Source organism: Musca domestica, unplaced genomic scaffold, assembly GCF_030504385.1.
Source record: "Musca domestica strain aabys unplaced genomic scaffold, Musca_domestica.polishedcontigs.V.1.1 171, whole genome shotgun sequence".
NCBI lineage: Eukaryota > Metazoa > Arthropoda > Insecta > Diptera > Muscidae > Musca > Musca domestica.
The window spans coordinates 1-23,976 of record NW_026712231.1 but is presented as its reverse complement, the minus strand read 5'-3'; the positions used below and the strand labels follow the sequence as shown (position 1 = coordinate 23,976).

The window sequence follows — 23,976 nt, the reverse complement described above, 5'->3', positions numbered from 1 at the left end:
ACCCAGCCTTATCACACACCTTTGCCTCCAGGTCGACCCTGAGCAAAGATTTAAAAAATCTAGCTTAAGCTGGGACGTCTGGGCATTGAAAAATGTTCAGGAAGTGAGAGAATCAACCAGTCACCCAAGTCCAACCCGAAATACCCGAAAATGTGCAACCCTTTGCATTTTTGTAAAATATTGGTTTGAGGTATTGATTTTTAAACACCTCAAATTTTAGTGTCCGCAACTAAGTTTTTTTTTTTTTTTTTTTTTTTTTTTTTTGAAATTCCTCACTTTTTTGCTTTTATCCAACCATAAAACCGAAGCCATTCACACCTTCATGATTTACGGTGGCACAATGCAGTTTACACATCCCACCCGCACATTAGCCAGCCGCGATGGAAATGAGATCGATGATCAAATGCGATCACAATGCGTTACATCTAATCAAATAGATAAGCAACGGATACGCCGGCTCCCCTCTGGCTTTGTGGCTAGCAAAAAAAAAACAAATAACAGAAGCGGTTGCTATGACTGCAGTCAGTTATATTTTGGCTGTTGCTGTTGTTGTTGTTGTTGCTGGTGCTGGCGCTGCTGCTGTTTTATTGATGGATAACAAACGTTGTTTGATGGATGTTGGTTGGTATTGCCAGGGCCACGCCTTAATTAAATAAGAAATTAAATTGAACTTGACACACAAACGGCAAATGGTGGTTGGTATTTCCCCCTCTGAGCCGCAGAGCAAGCGAGCGAACGAGCGATTCACTTGAATCGATTAAAGGTTGAAAATTAGCCAAAAAAAAAAAAAACGAAGAAGAAAAAGCAAACGGTGATATCTAGCGATTTTGGTTTTATATCTTTCGGATTTTTGGTCTTTGATCCAAACCACAAGATGAAGAGGAGGTAGAAGATGATCTTTGGCGGAGATGATGCTGATGTTTCTGTATTACATCCATGAATGAGAAAACAAGTTTTACGCTGCTTATCGATCGATCGAACAATCGATTGATGATGGCCATACATATTCAGTTATTATTTGGTGTTAATGTTTTTTGTCTGTCTGTCGGTAGGTCGGTCGCTCGGTCGTTCGTTCGATCCACTGCCTGGTTGTCTGATTAAATGGAATTTACTTGTAGCAGTAAATATCATCATGCTGTGAAAACTTCATACTCATCTGCATGTTCATGTTCTTTTGCATCCATCCAACCAACCGACCAGCCATCCGACCATTCATGGTCGTATCAACCCACAACATGTCCACAATTTTTATTATCATCTTTTTTTTTTCGCTGTTTTTTTTTTTTTTTTTTTTTTTTTTTTTGGGCGAACAATCCCTTTTGCCTGAATTTTTTTGACTCCAATGTATTTGTAAACAAAAATGGTACTCGTTTCCAAAATCCCAACAAAAACAACAACAACAACAACGTGAGCCATACAGCTGTGGCTGGACAATTGCTCATGCCTTGGAGATTATGTATAAAATGCCGGTAATGAGAAGCTGTAGTTAACATTAATTGTCTAGTACTTGCACAGTTAACAGCCAAGCAGCCGATCGATACCGTTCTCTGCCGTTGCCAATTTTTAACGGATTTTTTTTCTCAACTCAAAACAACAACTTCGCCAAATCACAACAACACCAGCATCACCATGAAATTCACCGTTGCCGTTTTATTTGTTGCCATGTTCGCCTGTGTCTTGGCTGCCCCACCCCAGCAAGAGGCCCAGGTATTACGTTACGATTCGGATGTACAACCCGAAGGATACAAGTTTGCGTAAGTATGAATGAGACATGGGCCGACCATCCAACCAATCAACCAACCAACTGGTTTGGTTGGATGTATTTGGTTCACTGGGCCAAGGTGAAACCGAACAAAAAACAGCAACTCATTATTCTTCTTCATTTCATACGCCTTGCCTTTTACTCTGTTCCCTTTCGTTTTTCGTTTTTCTTTTAGTGTTGAAACAAGCGATGGCAAATCCCACCAGGAGGAAGGTCAGTTGAAGGATATTGGCACCGATCATGAAGCCATTGTTGTACGCGGCTCATTCTCCTATGTCGGCGATGATGGCCAACAGTATACCGTTACCTATTTGGCTGATGAGAACGGTTTCCAACCCGAAGGTGATCACTTGCCTCGCCTGTAAATGCTTCGCCCGAAACCTCACCAAGAAATAACTGTGTTCATTTTGTGTTAACTAGGTTTAGATATTCGATTTTTTTCGGAAATTTCATATTTTAGTTTGTAAATAAAAATTGTTCGATAATAAATTGTGATTTTTAAGTCAAGGAAAATATAAAATATGGGAATTTTTGGGTAATAACGGGAGATGCGAACATTTGCAGAATATTTTCAGAATGATAATAATCTGGACCAAAATTTGAAGTAATTGAAGTATAATCTGGACAAAAATTTAAGAAGTGAGTAAGTAATTGAAGAAAAGTCACCGGACCCATCTACTGTAGAGAACATGGACCCGATGGTCATCTAGTGAAGAGTAGATGGGCCCGTAGAGTAGATGGGCCCGGTTACTTCAATTTTTGTCCAGATTATACTTCAATTACTTCAAATTTTGTTCAGATTATTATCATTGTACACTAGATGGCCACCGGGTCCATATACTCTACAATAGATAGCTACCGGGTCCATCCACTGATAGCCACCGAGTCCATCTACTCTACTCTGGGCACATCTACTCTTTTGATTTTTCGCCTTAAAAATGCTTTACATCTGTGCAAGGTTTTTCTACTACAGGAATTAAATAAAAACCAGTTAAAAAACAGTAAGTTCGGCTGGGGCGAAATTTGAATACCCTATACCATTTGGAACAATTTTGGAAATTTTCAAAAAAAAACAATTCTTAAAAAATTCTGTTAAAATTTTAAAAATACCGAATATAGCCGTTATATTGGGATCTATACGACGTTGGCCTACATAGGCATTGTTTGTCATAAGCCATTACAATATTCAAATTCGAAACTTGAAATAAAATAAGTAAAAAGCAGAAAGTTCGACTGGGCCGAGCTTCGAATAACCTCCACCATTTGGAACGTAATTGGAAATTTTCAAAAAAAAAAAAAAAATCCTTAAAAAATTCTGTTAAAATTTGGTGTGCGAAGACCTGGACCAGTATAGACAATTTTCTGTCACAGGCTGTAGCATCCATTACGAACTTCAAATTCGACATTTCAAACAATTTCGGTGGGTATTGTACCTAAAATCGTCAAAATACCGAATATAGGGAGGTACTGATATATGGAGACTATACGAAGACCCGGAGCTGCATAGACAATTTTCTGTCAAAGGCTGGAGCATCCATTACGAACTTCAAATACGACATCTCAATCAATTTCTATGAGTATTGTACATAAAATCGTCAAAATACCGAATATAGGGAGGGCCTATACGAATACCTGGACCTGCATAGGCAATTTTATGCCATAGGCTGTAGTATCCATTACGAACTCTAAATACGTAATTTGAAACTACTCCGGTGAATAATGACGCTTAGATCATCAAAATATCGAATATAGGGAGGTACCGTTATATGGGGGCTATACGAAGACGTGGACCTGCACAGACAATTTTCTGTCTTAGGCTGTAGTATCTATTATGGACCTCAAATACCAAATTTGAAACAATTCCGGTGAATAACGTCGGTAAAATCATCAAAATATCGAATATAGGGAGGAACCGTTATATGGGGGCTATACCAAAGCGTTAACCTATAGATGCAATATTTTGCCACACAAACTGGGATCCGTTATGACATACAAATACCAATTTTCCGACAAATCCGAGAAAAAATGTGGCATAAATTATCAAAATACCGAATATCGGGAGATACCGTTATATGGGGACTTTAGCAAAACGTGGACCGATATATCTCATTTTCAATACCAACCATCCTAGATACAATACAAATTGCTCTGCTAAATTTTCAGGCTCTACGCTCTAAATTATTGTAGGCTGTATCATGATTTCAACAGACAGACGGACAAAGTTAATATACCCTCCTTTCCAAGGTGGAGGGTATAAAAACATTGTTAAGGCTCTTGCAAAATGCTTAAAAATCTAGAATATCTTGTTATTGCAGGCGTATGATGTACGCCGACACTTATACGCCCTGAAGTATGTTTCCTTTTAATAGGGCTTAATTCTTATGAAATTCACATTTTTGTACTCTCAGCCATATGGCTACAGAGGATATATATCGTTTGATAGGCTAAAGCATGCCTCATCGAAATAACGGTTTTAGACCCTAGTTCTCTTTGGTCCAAATCAGGACAGGACATTTGGAGTCGATCTAGCGATGTCCGTCCGTCTGTCTGTCTGGCTGGCTCATGCGCACGACACTTTCCGAAGGGAGTATCCAATTTGGTACAAACTTGGTATATAATTATCAAACTTAGATGGAGTTCGGAGATGGGCAATATCCGCCCACACTTTCTGGTATATTTTGCTACACAGAAAGAGAAACGAAAGAGAAATGGACAATATAGGTCCACTCCATAAAGTACCTCCTCAACACATGGTCAAAATATTGAATAATTATATATCTTATAAAATGTGATGTAAGATTCCGATTGTCTTCAAACTAGAAAATAGGTTATATCGGCCCACTCCTTTTGGTACCTCCCACACAACGGGTCAAAATCTGGAATACCCATGGAACTCATAAAATGCGAAATAAGCATCTGATGATTTTCAAGCTCGTCACACCTTGAATATTTCTAAAAACACAAGTTCTGTTGGAAAGATGGTATATATCGGCTAACTCCTTCTTGTACCTCCCCCACAATGGGCCAAAAATTTGACTAACTAAAACTTTAATAAAAAGCGAAATAAGCATCCGATTCTCTTCAAATTTAAAACATCTCAATATTTCTACTAACACAATATCTGGTGTGATGATGAGATATATTGGTCCACTTCTTCTGGTACCTCCCCCACAAAGGGTCAAAATTTCGAATAATCATGGTGTTCATAAATCGTAATATGATCATCCGATTCCTTTGAAAATCGACACTTTCTAATACTTCTATCAGCACAAGATCTGCTGTGAAGATGGAATATATCGATCCACTCTTTCTAGTACTTTCCCCACAAAGGGACAAAATTTCGAATTGCCAAAACATCAATAAAAAGCGAAATAAGTATCCGATTCTATTCATATTTAAGACATCTAAATTTTTCTACTAACACAAATTCTAATGTAAAGATGGGATATATTGGTCAACCTCTTCTGGTACCTCCCCCACAAAAGGTCAAAATTTCGAATTACCATAACGTCTAAAAAAGGCATTATCTGTATCCGATTCCTTTGAAACTCGACACATCCTAATATTTTTATCACCACAAGATCTGCTGTGAAGGTGGTATATATCGATCCATTCCTTCATGTAACTCCACGACAAAGGGGCTAAGATTTTAAGTAACAAAACCCTCATAAAATATGATATAAGCCTCCCATTACTTTCAAACTCGGTTGCCCATATTCGACGGACCTTTGGGCCCTTTGGGTCCATTTCAATCCAATTCTTCTGTTGAATGTAAATTTCAACTATTTTGAGAGCGCTCGCGTGGCGTGGTTCAAGGTAAAAATCTGCTTGGACTGACGCTTCAAACGCGGTATGTTATTAAGCGATGTGACATCTCTGCCAAAAGTTATGGCGTTGCCAGATGGGTCCGTCGAATATGGACAACCCTGTATCTTAATATTTCTATCAACACATGTTCTGTTGTGAAGATAGTAGATATCGGGCTACACCTTCTAGTACCTTCCGCACAAAGGGGTTAATTTTTTTTTGAGTAACCACAAAACTCTAATAAAATGCGATATCTGGTGTAAAGATAATACCTATCGGGCCGTCCTTTATGGCATCCCCTCACGAACTTGCGAATTTCTCTTCAAACTTGGTACATCTGAGTATTTCCCTCCTGCTGGTACCTCCCCAATAACGAGGGCCCCATTTTTGAGTAACAAAACGCTTATAAACACGAAATAAGCATCCGATTCTCTTAAAATTTTACACCTCCCAATATTTATACCCAAAAATTATGTGGGAAATTATATATGGATTTCCTATCACGCTGAGTTGATAAAGTTGAGTAAAATAAACCATTACTTTTATGTCAAAACATACGAAAATACATTTAAAGGTCAATGTTGACTATTACAGTGATGCTGATAGCCAATATATCGGATATATATATACAAAATAGGAAAATGATAGATATCGGCCCACCCCTTCTGGAACCTCCCCCACAAAATTCCAAATTTTCTGCACAACCCAATAGATTTATCAGCATAAGATGAAGTGGAATGTCTTAAACCCCACGCATATTTTAATGTTTTCGAAAAATTATCAGAAAAACGAAGGAAGTCGTCGCTACAACTCAAATAGGGTCAACAGTTTGAATAATCATAACGCAAGTCAATTTATTTAAAAAAAAGACAGACATTGGCTGAGGGCATACATCTGTCGAAAAAAAACCGACTGATACTTCCTAACTTGTATATTCTGACGTTAGGATTAGGTAGAATTTAGACGTTTTATGTATACTGACATCCATAGTAAAATTTTAGAAGAAGCAAATTTCGAAAACGTGCTGCGATCCCGTTCAAACAAAGAACCAAAATTATGCACAATTCTAAAATATTGCTTAAGATACTGTATACCTAAAATGTGCCAAATCTAAGGAATTTTAATCCGAAAATGTCCAAGAATGTGAATGAGGTAGGATATTGTCGCCTCTATTTAGGTTACTTGGCGATGTAAACTTTAAAAACGCCTGTCAAAGCGTGTCTTTCTTTGGTTCTTATTTCATAATTTCCTAAATGTTTCCTGAAATTATTAAATGTTTTGCACAGAGTGTTATCATCTCAGTTCTAAGGAAATCCATTATAACTGCTGTCTTCCGAACAACCAACAAATGCAAGAATCACTTATGTTCTCATGAAAAAAAACCTGAACTCATCCCTTTGTCTCTGTATGATATACATATTTACATATGCACTTTAAATTATTTATAATGTCTACACTACCATTATTCTAATTCATACATATATGTATGTATATTTATGTATGCCTGTTTGTAGTATCACATTGCTATTTTTTCATATTTTTTCTTAATTTTGAAACTAGTTGCCAAACTTTACTGGTTGACACTACAACTTCATCATTTGACTAAACCAGATTTTTAGTGTTAATTACTATTTTTTTTTTGTATTTATAATTTTTATTTTTCTTTTTTAATCCTATCTGTTCTTCTTCTCCTTCTGCTATTGCTTTTGTGTTAAACAAAATTTGCTTTGTTTGATTGTTAGCCACGAGTGAATGAACCATTAGTTGAAAATGAACGTGGACGTCAAAAAAAGAAGAGGAGAGAATAAGCAAAAAAATAGCATGTGTCTCTGCCAAAGTTCAATTGGAACTACATCGAACTGGAAGGTATATTGGATTTGTCATTCTATTGGCAACAGCGCGAAATATTCCAGAGAAACGACATAATGTTCTAATTCTCCATTAAATTATAGGTGGATTTCCCGATGTCCGTTTATCTCTTTAAATGAAAATAAAGAGACCATATTATTTTTGACAGAGCTCTGAAATTCGGTAACAATAGTTACTGTGGGTTGTCTGCAGTCAGGTCAAGTTCGAAGATGGGCTATATCGGTCCACTATATCCTATATCCCCTATATAACGGTACCTCACGATATTCGGTGTTTTAATGATTTTAGCCAAATTTTTCTATGGCTATCCTTCTGAGTAGTTTACATCCTGGAAGATATATGTCTACAGAGGTCGATGTTTTAGTATAGTCTCCATATAACGATACATACCGATATTCGGTATTTTGTTGATTTTAGCGACATTATTAACCGGAATTGTTTCAAATTTCGTATTTAAAGTTCGTAATGAAACGACGTTTTGCGACATTATTCACCGGAAATATTTGAATATTGGCCGATGACAAGAATTGCCTATGCAGGTCCACGGTAAATCTCTATACATTCAATATTAAAATTTTTTACGATTTTTTTTCTTTTTTTTTTTTTGAAAATTTCCAAATTTTTTCCAAAGTTCGGCCCGACCGAACATTGTCTTCGATTTTTTTGATCCATGCTCCTTGGATCCTTGAAACAATAATTCCCAGACCCAGTTTGTTGCTCCGTGGGTTCTTAAAAGAGGAAAATAAAATAAAAATGTTCCTCAAAAAAATTGCCTCAAAAATTCAAGTTTCTTGCTTCCAAAAAAAAAAATAATATTCCTAAAAAATCTACGCACGATGCTCCTGTGGTCCTTTCAAAAATATTCTAAAATAAAATATGTTTGTTATCTTTTTGGTCTTCGAAAAAATATTAAAAAAGACGTTTGTTGCTCCTTGGGCCCTTGAAAAATCAACTATTGCTATTCCTGTTCCCATATTCTTAAAAACAGTAACGTCTTTTGCTCCTTTGGTCCTTAAAACAATTGATCCAGAATCGTTGTTTCTTGGGTCCTGGGAAAGATCCATTATTGCAATTTCTTCGAACCTGAAAAAATATTTCTTCCTAGGTTTTTAAGAAAACGTCTGAAAATCCTAATTTCTAAAAAAATACAAGTTTGTTGATCCTTGAGTGCTTCAAAAATATACACGTTTATGGCTCCATGGGTTCTTGATAAAAAAAATATTGCATCTTGGGTTCTTAAAAAAATTGAAATCAACTAATGCTGTTCCTAGGTTCTTTTAAAACAATTTCTTAAAAAACCTACTTTTGTTGCTTTTTCGGTCCTTGAATAAAAATATAATCCGGAATCGTTGTTCCTTGGGTTCGGGAAAAAATCCACGACTTTTTCTACATTTTTCTTCGATTTGTTTTTAAAAAAATCACAGTTTTTAAAAAAGGAAAATAAAAAAGTCCTTCAAAAAAATGTTTGAGACTTTTTCATGTTTGTTGCTCCAAAGCTTTCAACCAAAATCCATTCTTAAAATCTAAACCCTTTAAAAATGATTTTTGTTCTTTGGATTCTTGAAAATTTTTCAAAAAGATGCGCGATTATAGTTCCTCGAGTACTGAAAAAATCCTAAAACATCTAGGTTTGTTAGGATCTTGAATAAATATTTAAATCAAAGTTTGCTATTCCTAGTTTCTTTAAAAACAAATTCTTAAAAAAGATTCTAGGATTGCGGTTCCTATTCCCATATTCTTACAAAAAATTAACGTTTGGTCCCTAATAATAAATTATGCAGAATCATTGTTCTTTGGTCCTGTGAAATCAATTTAAAAATTCATTATTGTAACTTTTTAGAACCAAAAAAAAAATTTTCTTCCTAGGTCATTAAAAAATAGTTTGGAAAATCCTAATTTCTTAAAAAATATAAAAAATATATAAATATTGGTCCTTGGGTCCTTTAAAATATTGAAATCAACGAATGCTGTTTCCAGGCTGTTTAAAAAAAAATTAAAAAAACAACATATGTTGCTCTGTTGGTTCTTAAAAAAAAATAATTCAGAATTGTTGTTCCATGAGTTCAGAAAAATCACTTTAAAAAAAAAAAATTTTTTTTTAATTTCTTAAAAAAAAACCTAAGAACAGCAAACATTGATTTCAATTTTTTCAAACACCCAAGGAGCAAAATTTTTTCAAGGACCCAATAATCGTGGATATTTTAGGATTTTCCATGGATATCTTTTGAAAACTTTTTAAAGAAAACTAGGATTTTTCAGACGATTTTTTAAAGAACTAGAAATAATTTTTTTTAGGGTTCTAAGAAATTACAATAATAGATTTTATTTTTTTTTTTTCTCACGATCCAAGGAAAACGATTCCTTTTTTTATGGACCAATGGATGTATTTTGTATTTTTTAAAGAACATAAGAACATCAAACCTTGATTGAATTTTTTTCAAGGGCCGAAGAAGCAACATTTTTTTAAAGACTTAACAGAATTGGTTATTTTACGATTTTTCAAGGATATTTCTTCAAGAACACAAGGAACAAGAAATGTGATTTTTTTAAGAATAGTTTTAAAAGAACCCATGGGGTAACATGCGTGGTTTTTTAAAATATTTTTTTTATTTTATTTATTTATTTTTATTTATTTATTTTTATTTATTTATTTTTATTTATTTATTTTGTTTATTTATTTATTTTATTTATTTATTATTTTTTTTTTGAAGCAAGGAGCAACAAGCTTTTATTGTTATGAGGTCTCGGGCTTTTCGGGGTCTTCTAAATAAAATATCTCTTTCATATCCAATGTTCTTCGTGGACTCGTGGAACGGCAGGCTTAGAGATGCCGTTGCAAAGCATGGTAAAGAGTATTTGCAGGTTGACTCAGCAAAACTAAACCTTGCCATTTTGTTATACCCTCCACCATATATAGTATGGGAGGTATATTAAGTTCGCCATTCCGTTTGTAACTCATCCAAATAATAATTTCAGACCTAACAAATATATATATTCTTGATCAGAGTAAAATTTGACAGGGTTCGTCTGTTGTAATCACGCTAGAGTCAAAACAAATTAAGATATGAAGCTAAAATTTTGCACAGTTCAGTTTTTTGTCTGCAGGCAGGTCAAGTTCGAAGATGGGTTATTCGGTATTTTGATGATTGTAGCCCAATTTTTCAATGAAATCATTTCAAAATCCACACAAGAAGTTCCTTCTAAGTACCTTACTCCCTGGAAGAGAATTGTCTACATAGGTCTACGATAGCGTGTAGGCCCATACATCAGTACAACCGATATTCGGTATTTTGATGATTTCAGCGACATTATTCACTGGAATTGTTTCCAGTTTCGTATTTGAACTTCATAATTGGTGCTACAGCTTGTTACAAAAAATTGTCTATACAGGTCAAGGTCTTCGTATAGCACCCATATAACGAGATCTCCTTATATTCCGTATTTTGACGATTTTAGCTTCAGTATTCACCGGAAATAATTCAAATTTGGTATTTCAAGTTCCTAACGGATATTACAGCCCGAGACAAAAAATTGACTATGAAGATTCCGGTCTTCATATAGCTCCCATACATCGGTATCTCCCGATATGAGGTATTTTAATGATTTTAGGGACATTATTCACCGGAATTGTTTCAAACTTGGTACTTGAAGTTCATAATGGATACTACAGCCTAAGGCAGAAACTTATCTCTGCAGATCCAAGTCTTCAAATGGCCCTCATATAACGATACATCCCTATATTCCGAATTTTGGTGATTTTAGCTACATTATTCACAGGAATTGTTTCAAATTTCGTATGTGGAGCACGTAATGGGTACTACAGACTCTGAATTGACTTTGCAGGTCCAGGCCTTCGTATAGCCCCCATATAACGGTACCTCCCTATATTCCATATTTTGACGATTTTAGCGACATTATTTATAGGAATTGTTTCAATTTTGTTATTTAACGTTCGTAATGGGTACTACAGCCTATGAAATAGCCCTTGCTGATGATTTTAGCTACATTATTCAGCGGATTATTTCCATGTTTCCTATTTGAGTATTTTAAAGGCCTAAGTCAAAAGTTGTCTATGCAGTTCCATGTCTTTGTATAGACCCCAATTTAACGGCAACATCTTCTTTTCGGTATTTTTTAAGATTTTAACAGAATTTTTAACGGATTTTTTTTATTTATTTATTTTTTTTTTTTTGAAAATTTCCCAATTTGTTCCATATGGTGGAGGGTATTAAAAGTTCGGCCCGGCCGAACTTATTGCTTTTTTACACGTTTTCACTTTTTCTGTATTAAAGAAAAGCTTTTAATAGCATACAATTAGGGTTTGAATATAGTTCATTTTTTCCTCATGTCAGAGCATGCAAAGAGTAACGTTCTGAATTAAAATACCCCCTCAAAATGATAATATCACATTCTAAATGACATATGATTGAATTTTTCCTTGTATAGCCTCATGTTTTGTTATTAAATTTTTATTTGGTTATTCTTTTGTATTTTGTTAATAGATTATATACTAATTTACATTTATTCTAATCTCCAGTTTTGCGTCTAATTATGTATGTCCAAAAATTATGTTTCACAAAATACGCCCTTTTACTATTGTTGTATTTGTACTTTTCTTTCTCATAATTCACCACGATTTGCAAAACTTGTTTCAAAATGCTTAAATCGCCATACATACATATATGTATGTATGTGTGTATAGACTACAAAACATAGGCTCATTCAAGGGCGGCACAATAAAGCAAGTTCTTTACACCACCCAAAGCAAAGAAGAGCAACATTTTTAATCCAATACAAAATATGCTGAGTTAAATGTTGGCTCGGTTGGCAATGTATTAAATTAATGCAAATGAAATATTTTAACGCTTTTCAAAAAGAAACCAAAAAAAAAAACAGAAAATCTCAAAATCATTTTTTTGCCAATTTGCACTATAAATAGCTTGTGAAATATCTCGATAGTCAGCACAAAGTTTTCAAACTCTGAACTAAGCTAAACTCAACTCAAACAAAATGAAATTCATCATTGTCTTCGTTGCCCTCTTCGCCTTGGCTTTGGCCGCTCCCGCCGAAGTTGAAATCCTTAAGAGCGAATCTGAAGTTGGACCCGAATCCTTCCAATACGCGTAAGTATCCAGAACTCTCAAACTCTTATTGACGTTGCCCCGCCGACCATAAAAAGGATAGATTAATTCAACATTTATTTTTTTAATTTTTTCCTCTTTACAGTTATGCCACCAGCGATGGTACCGAAGCTGAAGCTCAAGGTCAATTGAAGAATGTCGGCTCTGAAGATGAAGCTATTTCCGTCAAGGGCTCTTACTCCTTCGTTGCTGATGATGGTCAAACCTACACCGTCACCTATGTTGCCGATGAAAACGGTTTCCAACCCCAAGGTGCTCATTTGCCCGTTGCCCCTGAAGCTTAAGTTGTCTGATTGTTGTTTAGTTAGTTAATAATAAAAAAACGTTTTGTTTATAGACAAAAAAACATATATATTTTTTGATTTCGTTTAAAAAAATCAAGTGTAACGTTTACATTTACAAACCAGGTTTATGGCTGTAAGTTTGTAATGAAACCTCCAGAGGGATTCCTAATAACCAAAAAAAAATATTCGAAAATATTTCCTTAAAAAACCGGTTCTATGGTGATACCATAAAATGACCTGAGGCAAACAATTTATGCTACGACAAATGAGAGTACAGTGCTCTAAATGGATAAATTGGTTCAAAATCAAATGTTAACCCTAAAAATACCAGGAGTATATTGATTGTTATTATACCCTCCGCCATGTGGCTACCGAGGTTATATATCACTTAATACGGCCAAAATGTGCCTCATCGCAAAAACGGGTTAGATTCCAAATGTCTTTGAACGAAATATGTTTCAGGACATTTTGAATCGATCCAGCCATGTCCGTCCGACAGGATAACTCTCGGAAAAAATTACAGGATAACTCTCGGAAAAAATTACGCAATTTTTTAATAACTTGGTTCATTATAATAAGATCACTTTTTAAGATAGACAAAATCGAAACATTCTTAAAAAAAAGAAGTTAAAAAGCAGTAAGTTCGGCCGAACTTTAAATACCCTAGACCATTTGGAACATAATTGAAAATTTTCAAAAAATAAAATCCTTTAAAAAAACTTAAAATTTTAAAAATACCGAATATAGCCGTTATATTGGGGTCTATACGACGTGGACCTACATAGGCATTGTTTGTCAGAAGCTATTACCATATTCAAATTCGAAACTTGAAATAATAATGTAGCAAAAATAAAAATATTGTATATAGGGAGGTACTGTTATATCGGAGCTGTGCGAAGACCTGGACTAGCATAGACAATTTTCTGTCACAGGCTATAATATCTATTACGAACTTCAAATACGACATCTCAAACAATTTCGGTGGGTATTGTACCGAAACTCGTCAAAATACCGAATATAGGGAGGTACTGATATATGGGGCCTATACGAAGACTTGGACCTGCAAAGACAATTTTCTGTCATAGCCTGTAGTTCCCATTGCGAACTCTAAATACGTAATTTGAAAGAATTCCGGTGAGTAATAACGCTAAAATCATCAAAATGGCGAATATTGGGAGGTACCGTTATATGGAGGCTACACGAAGACCTAGAGCTGCATAGGAAATTTTCTCTCAAAGACTGTAGCATCCATTAGGAAGTTCAAATGCTTAATTTGAAACAGTTCCGGTCATTAATGTCGCTGAAATCATCAAAATACCCAATATCGGGTGGTAAAGTTATATGGGGTCTATACGAATAAATGTGATCTACCTCCTAGCGAAGGTAAAGTGCTCACAAGGAACTTCTGGTGTGGATTTTCAGATAATTTCATTGAAAAATGTGGCTAAAATACACAATGAAGAATATCGGGAGTGCCGTTATATGGCGGCTCTACAATATTGTGGACCTATATAGAAAATTCTCTTTCAATGGGTTTAGTGCTCAGAAGGAACTACTTGTGTGAATTTTCAGACAATTCCATTGGAAAATGTGGCTAAAATCATCTAAGTACGGAATATAGGGAGTTACCGTTATATGGGGGCTATACGAAGACCTGGACCTGCATAATCAATTTTCTGTCACAGGCTGTAATACCCACTTAGAACTACCAATACGAAATTTGAAACAATTCCGGTGAATATTGTAGCTAAAATCATCAAAACACGGAATGAAGGGAGTAACCGATATATGGGGGCTATACAAAGTCCTTGGCCTGCATTCGCCATTTTTTTATAATATGTAGTACCTATTACGAACTTCAAATATGGAAATTGAAACAATTCTGGTGTATAGTGTTCTGGAGGTACCGCTGTGTGGGGGATATACGATGTTGTGGACCTATATATACAATACTCTTCCCGGGGGGTAAAGACTCAGGAGGATGTGGAATTTCATACAATTCCATTGACAAATTTTTCTACGGGGGTACCTTTATATGGGGATATTGTGCACCGATATATCCAATCTGCGAACTTGACCTACCTGTAGACAAAATACTGATCTGTGCATAATTTTAACTTCCTATGTTAATTCATTTTAACTGCAGGATGATTACAACAGACGGCCTGACCGTCGGACATAACCCTGTACGTCTTAGAATTTTACGCTGATCAAGAATATACATACTTTGTTGGGTCTAAAATTTTTGTTTCGATGAGTTACAAAGGGAATGACGAACTTAATATATCCTTCATACTCTGTATGGTGGAGGCTATCGAAAGCAAAGGTTGTATCAACTTTCGTTGAAATTTGTCACACCCTAATATATTAACTTACTTTAGATCAGATGAGAAATCGGTTAACGCCTTCCAATACCTCTCCACGAAAGATCAGATTTTTGAAACATTAAAACTCTCATAACATGCTAAACAAGTCCCGCATTTTTCTCCAACTTTGTGTAACTTAACATTTCTACAAATGTAAATACAGGATTTATCGGTTCACACGTTCTAGTACCTCCACCATAAAAGTTCGATAAATTTCAAAAACATAAAAATAGCACGTTGATCGGGCGAGTACCTCATATTTTTCTACAACAAAATTCAATGTTTAATTTTTCTACCGAAAAAACACAGTAGATTATGAAAGTACTACAAATAATATTCCAAATTAACCTAGAGGGGCCAAGTTCCCCTCTTCCACATTTTTATTTTATTTTATTTATTTATTTATTTTTTATGTTTTTGAAATCTTAGGATTGAGAATTCGTAAATTTGGAATTCGTAAATTTTAGGAAGAGAACTGGATACTTATTTCGGATTTTATGCACGTTTTGGTTATTTAAAACCTTGAAGCTTTGTGGGGGAGGTATCAGAAGGAATGGTCCGATTTATAACATATTTATAACGGATTTTGTGTTGATAGAAATATTGATATTTGTCAAGTCTGAATAAAATCGGATATATATTTCGTGTTTCATGTATATTCAAAATGTTGACCCTTTGTGGGGGAGTTATCAGAAAGGGTGGATCGATATATTCCATCTTTACGCCAGACCTTGGGTTAATAAAAATATTGTGAAGTGTGTAATTTGAATTAATTTCCCATTTATTAGCGTTTTGTTATTCAAAATTTCGACCTCCTTGAGGGGAAGGTCTAGAAGGAGTAGACCGGTTTATCTCATCTTTACACCAAGTTTTTCGTTGGTAGAAATATGGGTGTAATTTGAAGACAATCGAACTCTTAAATCACATTTTATAAGAGTTATATTTATTGAAAATATTAACCCTTTGTGGGGGAGGTACTTGATGGAGTGGACCGACATTGTTCATTTTCTCCACGTAACCTAGAACTGAATTATCCTTTCTCTTTCCGTGCAGTAAAATATTTTTGGAAAATTTCGACCTTTTGTGAGGGTGGTACCAGCAGGAGTGTTCCGATTTTGTCCATCTCCGAAATCGATATAAGTTTGACAATAATATTACGATCTACCAAGTTTGGATCACATCGGATACTCCCTTCGATAGTTATCGTGCGTACCAGCCAGACGGACGGACATCGCTAGATCGATTCCAAATATCCTAAAACGGATTTTGTCCAAAAAGAGCTAGGTCTGAAACCGTTAGTTCGATGACTCTCTTTAGGCATATGGGGGAGGGCATAAAAACAAAAAAGGACTTATATGTGCTCTTCTAGGCGATAAAATTCCCCAGATCAAAATATCGCCGGATCTTTTCCAAGAAAGATATGAAATCCTCCTCCCTGATAATATATTACCTTGTATAAACGATCACAGTGAGTTCCACCAAGAATGTCCACCTTTTTTTCCTTATATAGAACAGAAGACAAATGAACTGACCCGTTGTATAAAAATCCAATATAGAACTCTATGATATGGGAAAGAGATTTGCGATTTTACGCTTACGCTTGATTACAGCAACTAACTAAGGCGACAGGGCAAGCCAGTCAGTTCATCATAATTAAAGACCACAAAGAAACCAGTTTAAATCGTCACCATTGAAATGGTAAAATTAAGAAGAACATGAAGATGAGCGAGCTATGCTGTGGATTTTTTTGAGACTATAAAAACTGTTGTCGGCTCTGGCCATCAGTCACACATCCAGTACACCTCGATATACATCGATCAACTTGCAAAAAAACCAAGCAACTCAAAATGAAATTCATCATTGTTTTTGCCGCTCTCTTCGCCTTGGCTTTGGCCGCTCCCGCCGATGTTGAAATTGTTCGCAGTGATTCGGATGTTGGTCCTGAATCTTTCCAATATGCGTAAGTATCGGGAACACCCGAAAAGTCATCCTGTTGTCATCCCCATCCACAACAATATGGATTAATTAAATATGTTTTTTAAATGTCATTCTTCCAACAGTTTCGAAACCAGCGATGGCACCAAGGCTGAAGCTCAAGGTCAATTGAACAATGCCGGTAGCGAACAAGAAGCTATTGCTGTCCGTGGTTCTTTCTCCTTCGTTGCTGATGATGGTCAAACCTACACCGTCAACTATGTTGCCGATGAAAACGGTTTCCAACCCCAAGGCGCCCATTTGCCCGTTGCCCCTGAAGCTTAAGTTGTACTGATTGTTGTTTAGTTAGTTAATAATAAACTTAAAAAAAAAATTATACAATGCATTTTATGTGGGAGACGTTAATTGTGGTAAAATGGGCCATATTTTATGTTTCAAAGGATCATGGGAATATTATCAAATATCTAAAAGTTATATGGAAATATTTTGTATATATTTTTTTAAAGCCATTATCTCGAAATTGTACCACCAAATTTTTTTAAAGTCATCAAAACAACAATCCTTTTTCTTTTTTGTTTATTTCTATCACTATTTTTTGAGCCATGTCCTGATTTTTTATTTTTAATTTTAAAGGATCATCAACCCTATAACTGTGGACCATCAAAGCCAAAATAAATTATTTCATGAGGGACTTTGCAAGGCCTAATGGTGGATAAAAAATGTTAGACTCCCAAACCTCGAATAATGGATTTTTGAAGAACTTATTTCGAGGTTATCACCGTCAGAATCTTGTGTTTTTTAAAACTTTTTTGAGAGATTTATAACCAGAATCGTGGATTTTTTTTCAATACTATTGCAGAGAGTATGAAAACCAAAATTTTGAAAATTTTGAATATTTCCTGAGGGACCTATTGTAGATTCCTCATATCAGACACAAAAAAATATTTTTTTTTACAAAATTTTTGGGCCATGTCTTGATTTTTATACCCTCCACCTTGGAAAGGAGGGTATATTAACTTTGTCATTCCGTTTGTAACATCCCTAAATATTCGTTTTAGACCCCATAAAGTATATATATTCATAATCAGCATAAAATTCTAAGTCGATTTAACGATGTCCGTCTGTCTGTCTGTCTGTCTGTCTGTTGAAATCACGATACAACCCACATTATTTGACGTAGAGCTCCAAAATTTAGCAGAGCTATTTGCATGTGTCTAGGATGGTTGGTATTGAAAATGAGATATATCGGTCCACGTTCTGGTGTAGTCCCCATATAACGGTACCTCCCGATATTCGGTATTTTGATGATTTATGCCACATTTTTTCACGGATTTGTCTTAAAATTGGTATTTGTAGGTCATAGCGGGTCCCTGAGCGTGTGGCAAAACATTGCATGTATAGGTCCACGTTGTGGTATAGCCCCCATATAAAGGTACCTCCCGATATTTAGTATTTTAGTTTTTTTACCACATTTTTTCACGGATTTGTCTGAAAATCGGTATTTGTTGGTCATAATGGGTTCCAGCTCCGGTGGCGAAACATTGTAATTATAGGTCCACGTTTTGATATAGCCCCCATATAACGGTACCTCCCGATATTCGGTATTTTGATGGTTTTTGCCACATTTTTTCACTGATTTGTCTAAAAATTGGTATTTGTGGGTCATAATGGGTTCCAGCTCCGGTGGCGAAACATTGTAATTATAGGTCCACGTTTTGGTATAGCCCCCATATAACGGTACCTCCCCATAATCGGCATTTTAATGGTTTTTGCCACATTTCTTCTAATGTTTCTTTTACCCTAAGGTGGAGGGTATTAAAAGTTTGGCCCGGCCGAACTTAATGTTTTTTTACTTGTTCTTTTTTAGTTTAAAGGACCATCAATCCTATAACTGCGAACCATTAAAGGCAGAATCTCGGCTTTTTAATTATTTTCAAAGGAAAGGGACTTTGAAAGGACTCTCAAAGCCCGAATAGTGGATTTCTAAAGAAAATATTTCGTGGGCTTGTCAAGGCCAGAATCGTGTGTTTTTTTTAATTTTTTGAAAGATTAAAAACCATGAATGCAGGTCCACATGAATTTCTTTTTAAATATTTTTGGGGAGATTAGAAAATCCAAATTTTTGGAAATTCTAAAATTTTTTGATGGACCTATTGTAGATTTCTTACTGTTTTTGGTAAAGAGATTTTTATAGCATATTTTTGAGAAAATATCAAACAAAATATTTGTTTTATATAGAATTTTTTTGAGTCACGTGCCCACTTTTCTTTTAATTAATTAATTAATTTTCACGGACCATCAAACCCATAACTTTGGACCATCAAAGGCAGATTCTCGTATATTTAATTACTTTCAAAGGAAAACTTAAATGAATTGCCTAATAAGGGACTTTGAAAGTGTTAATGGTGGATAAAAAAACCTCGAACAGTGGATTTTTAAAGAATATATTTTGAGGGCTTATCATGGTCAGAATCGTGGATTTTTTTAAACTCTTTTGAGAGACAAAAGGCCAAAATCGTGAATTTTTTTTGTAGAGTGTATAAAAAATCAAAGTTGTGAAAATATTTCGAGGGCTTGTCAAGGTCCGAATCGTGAGCTTTTTTTTGAGAGATTAAAAGCCAGATTCTTGGATTTCTTTTTAAATATTCTTGGGGAGATTATAAAAGCCAAAATTGGGGAATTTTAATTTTTTTGATGGACATATTTTCGATTTCTTACTGTTCTTGATAAATGGGGTTTTATAACATATTTTTTGGAAAATATCAAAAAAAAAATATTTGTCTTATATATAATATTCTGAGTCACATCCCCATTTTTCTTTAATTTTTTTTTTAAATTTTTGTGGATTTATTATAGATTTGTAGATTTTTTTTATCGTTTTTGGTAGAAAGATTTTTATAACATATATTTGGGAAAATATCAAAAACTTGGTTATTCGAAATTTTGACCCTTAATAACAGATCTTGCGTTGATGGAAATATTGAGATGTACCAAGTCTGAATAGAATCGGATGTTAATTTCCTGTTTTATTTGCTTCATGGATATTCAAAAATTGACCCGTTGTGGGGGAGGTACAAGAAAGAGTAGACCGATATATCCCATTTTCGCAGCAGATCTTGTGTTAGTAGGAATATTGGAATGAGCGAAGCTAAAAAAGAATGAGAGAGATATAGTTATTCAAAATTTTGACCTTATGTGGAGGAGGTACCTGAAGGAATGGACCGATACATCCCACCTACAAACCAGATCTTTTGTTAACAAAATTATTGAGATGTGTGAAATTCGTAGATAATTGGGTGCTTATTTCGCATTTTATGAGAGGTATAACCATTAAAACTTTGACCCTTTTTGGGGGAGGTACCAGAAGGAGTGGACCTATCTCTACCATCCTTATAACAGATATCGTGTAAATGGAAATTTGAGATGTTCCAAGTCTTATTGGAACCGGATTTTAATTTCGCGTTTTGTGAACTTCATGATTATTCAAAATTTTGACCCGTTGTGGGGGAGGTACAAGAAGGAGTGGAGCGATATATTCCATTTTCACATAAGACCTCGGGTTTATAAAAATATTCTGATGTGTGAATTTGAAGATAATCGAACTCTTATATCACATTTTATAAGAGCTATAATTATTCAGAATTTTGACCCCTTGTGTGAGAGGTACTTGTTGGGGTGGACCGTAAAAATTTTGACCTTTTGTGGGGGAGGTATCAGAAGGAGTGGATCAATATTGCCAATCTCCGAACATGATATAATTTTGATAATGATATTACGATGTTCCAAGTTTGGACCAGATCAAATACTAACTTCGAGAGTTATCGTGCACATCAGGCAGGCAGGAAGACTGGCGGACACTCCCGTATCGGGTCTAAATGTCCTGAAACGGACTTAGTCGTAACAGACCCTGGGTTTCTTAACCATGAAACCGTTATATCGATGAGACTCGTTTGGCCGTATCAAATGATATATAACCTCTGTAGCCATATGGCTGAGGGTACAAAAAGCTGTAAGTTCGGCCCTCCAACATTTGCAAGGAATTTTGAAATTTTAAAAATAATGGGTAAAAAACAGTTAAATTCCGCCGGACCGAAATTTGAGTACCCTCCAACATTTTCAAGGAATTTTGAAATTTTAAAATAATAGGTAAAAAGCAGCTAAGTTCAACCGGCCCGAACTTTTTATACCCTTCAAAATTTGGAAGAAAATTCAAGATTTTCAAAAAAAAAAAAAACGCTTGGAGAAATACCGCTCACATGAAACCCGTTATATGTGGGCAATGGAAGGACGTAGAACTACATAGACAAGGGTCATAGGTAATAGTACCCATTACGAACTTTCAATACGAAATTGTAAACAATTCCGCTGAATATTGTCGCTAAAATCATGTAATCACCGAATATCGGGAGATACCGTTATATGGAAGAAATATGAAGACGAGGACCTGCATAAAAAATTTTCAAATATGAAATTTGAAACATTTCCGATGAATAATGTCGATAAAATCATTAAAATACTAAGTATAGGGGTGCCTGGATTGGTACCTTTGAATGAGGAATATACGACATCTTGGGCCTATATGGGAAATTTTCTTTTTCTTGGGGGTTAAATATGCAGAAGGAACTTCATGTGTGAATGTTTAGACAATTCCATTGAAAAATGTGGCTAAAATCATTAAAACACCGAATATCGGGGGAAAAGTTATATGAGAGCTATACGATATCTTGGACATATACAGACAATATTCTTCCAGGGTGTAAAGTACTCACAAAGAACCCCTTGTATAGAATTTCCCACAGTCCACAAAATACCGAATTTGGGGGGTACCTTAATATGGGAGTTATACGATATCGTAGACCGATCTGTGCAAAATTTTACCTTCCTATCTTAATTCGTTTTTACTCTAGCCTGATTACAACAGACGGACAGACGAACGGACGGACAGGGTTAAATCGTTTCAGAATTTTACGCTGATCAAGAATATATATACTTTGTTAGGTCTAAAATGATTTACAAACGGAATGTTGAACTTAATATACCCTCCATACTATGTATGGTGGAGGTTATGCTGTCATCATAAAAATTCCGAATATAGGAAGTTAAAGTTATATTGGGGCCTATACGAAGACGTGAACCTGCAGTATTCATTATGAAACTTCAGTACAAAATTTGAAACAATTCCGATGGATAATGTCGCAAAAATCACCAAAATACCGAATACAGCGAGGTATCGTTATATAAGGGCTATACGAAGACGTCGACTTATATAAACAATTTTCCGTCACAGGCTGTAGTAACCATTGAAACTTAAAATTCCAAATTCGAAATATTTCCGCTGAAAAGTGTAACAAAAATCTCCAAAATACCGGATATCTGGAGGTAGAGTTATATGGCATTTAAAACCCATTTCTTCAAAGCTTTTAATAAAATATAAAAGACGCCCGAATCCTGAATTGTTTAATAGCTTTTAGATATTTTCAACACTTGTGGTTCCTATACCACGATTTGGAAATTTAAATTTAATTTTTTCCAAATTCACAATTTTTACAAATGTCTCTCCGGAAATATTGAAAGTGATGTGGAAATTTACCATTTATCAACTACACCATTTTGACAAATAGATTTGATAAAAATTAGCCACAGAACATTTGTTATCTGTTCGTAAAACGAAATAAATTAAAAACGTTTTTTTTTTTTTTCAAAACTGGTTGCTCGACCACTGCTGATGCCATAGGGCACAACATGGGTTTTAGGAGAATTTCAAACATCAGCATAGGCTGGTAATGTTTTAAAGACCGGTTGCTCTAAACCAAACAACTAAATATTCTCAGTAAAAAAAAAAACAAACAAACGAACAATGGTATAATTTGTTTTCCTGCTTACCAGCGAGATCATCGCAAAACACACAAACAAACCGAAACTTGTAGGTGTGAACTGGGATTTATGCTCGATTACAGACAGGGCAAGACGGTTCATAATTAAAGATGAGAAACCAGTTTAAATCAAATCCATTAAAACGACAATATCCAAGAACATGACGATGCCCACAATGCCAATGAAGATGATGATGGCTGGCCGAGAAGAGACAATTTTTGTGCGACTATAAAACTGTTGTCGGCTCTGGCCATCAGTCACACATCCAGTACACCTCGATATACATCGATCAACTTGCAAAAAAACCAAGCAACTCAAAATGAAATTCATCATTGTTTTTGCCGCTCTCTTCGCTTTGGCTTTGGCCGCTCCCGCCGATGTTGAAATTGTTCGCAGTGAATCGGATGTGGGTCCTGAATCTTTCCAATATGCGTAAGTATCGGAAACTCCCACAAAGACCTGATGTCCCCCCTCCTCAAATAAAAATGGATTAATTCAACATTTTCTTTTAATTTCATCTTTCCAACAGTTTCGAAACCAGCGATGGCACCAAGGCTGAAGCTCAAGGTCAATTGAACAATGCCGGTAGCGAACAAGAAGCCATTGCTGTCCGTGGTTCTTTCTCCTTCGTTGCTGATGATGGCCAAACCTACACCGTCAACTATGTTGCCGATGAAAACGGTTTCCAACCCCAAGGTGCCCATTTGCCCGTTGCCCCTGAAGCCTAAGATGTCTAATTGTTATTTAATTATTTAATAAAAAAAAAAACTGTTTTGTTTCTTTGAACAAAAAAAAAACGAATATTGTATTATTTTTTTAACTATCAGAACATGGAAGATGGGGATTTTTAGTTTTTATATAAGTCGATAAGAAAATCAGCCCTATATCAGCAAGAGTTCCCATAAAAGATTTTTTGTTTTCTCTTACCCTTCGCCATA

General features: G+C 35.2%; 4 protein-coding genes across 4 annotated transcripts; all 4 read left to right on the top strand.

Moving 5' to 3' along the window:
• Nucleotides 1–1,483: 1,483 nt before the first annotated feature.
• On the top strand, nt 1,484–2,251 carry LOC101889277 (larval cuticle protein 65Ag1). Its single transcript, XM_005174892.4, has 2 exons — nt 1,484–1,754; nt 1,938–2,251. Exons 1-2 carry the CDS (start codon nt 1,630–1,632, stop codon nt 2,125–2,127), a joined length of 315 nt encoding a protein of 104 aa, XP_005174949.1. The 5' UTR covers nt 1,484–1,629; the 3' UTR covers nt 2,128–2,251.
• A 10,171-nt stretch (nt 2,252–12,422) lies between these two features.
• LOC131801779 (larval cuticle protein 65Ag1-like) lies at nt 12,423–12,863 on the top strand. Its single transcript, XM_059120721.1, has 2 exons — nt 12,423–12,561; nt 12,665–12,863. The coding sequence occupies exons 1-2, from the start codon at nt 12,449–12,451 to the stop codon at nt 12,861–12,863; spliced, it is 312 nt and encodes a 103-aa protein (XP_058976704.1). The 5' UTR covers nt 12,423–12,448.
• A 4,164-nt stretch (nt 12,864–17,027) lies between these two features.
• LOC109614421 (larval cuticle protein 65Ag1-like) lies at nt 17,028–17,519 on the top strand. The gene is made up of 2 exons (XM_020039852.2): nt 17,028–17,189; nt 17,290–17,519. The coding sequence occupies exons 1-2, from the start codon at nt 17,077–17,079 to the stop codon at nt 17,486–17,488; spliced, it is 312 nt and encodes a 103-aa protein (XP_019895411.2). The 5' UTR covers nt 17,028–17,076; the 3' UTR covers nt 17,489–17,519.
• A 5,772-nt stretch (nt 17,520–23,291) lies between these two features.
• Nucleotides 23,292–23,796, top strand: LOC131801778 (larval cuticle protein 65Ag1-like). Its single transcript, XM_059120720.1, has 2 exons — nt 23,292–23,470; nt 23,568–23,796. The coding sequence occupies exons 1-2, from the start codon at nt 23,358–23,360 to the stop codon at nt 23,764–23,766; spliced, it is 312 nt and encodes a 103-aa protein (XP_058976703.1). The 5' UTR covers nt 23,292–23,357; the 3' UTR covers nt 23,767–23,796.
• The last annotated feature ends 180 nt before the right edge of the window (nt 23,797–23,976 follow it).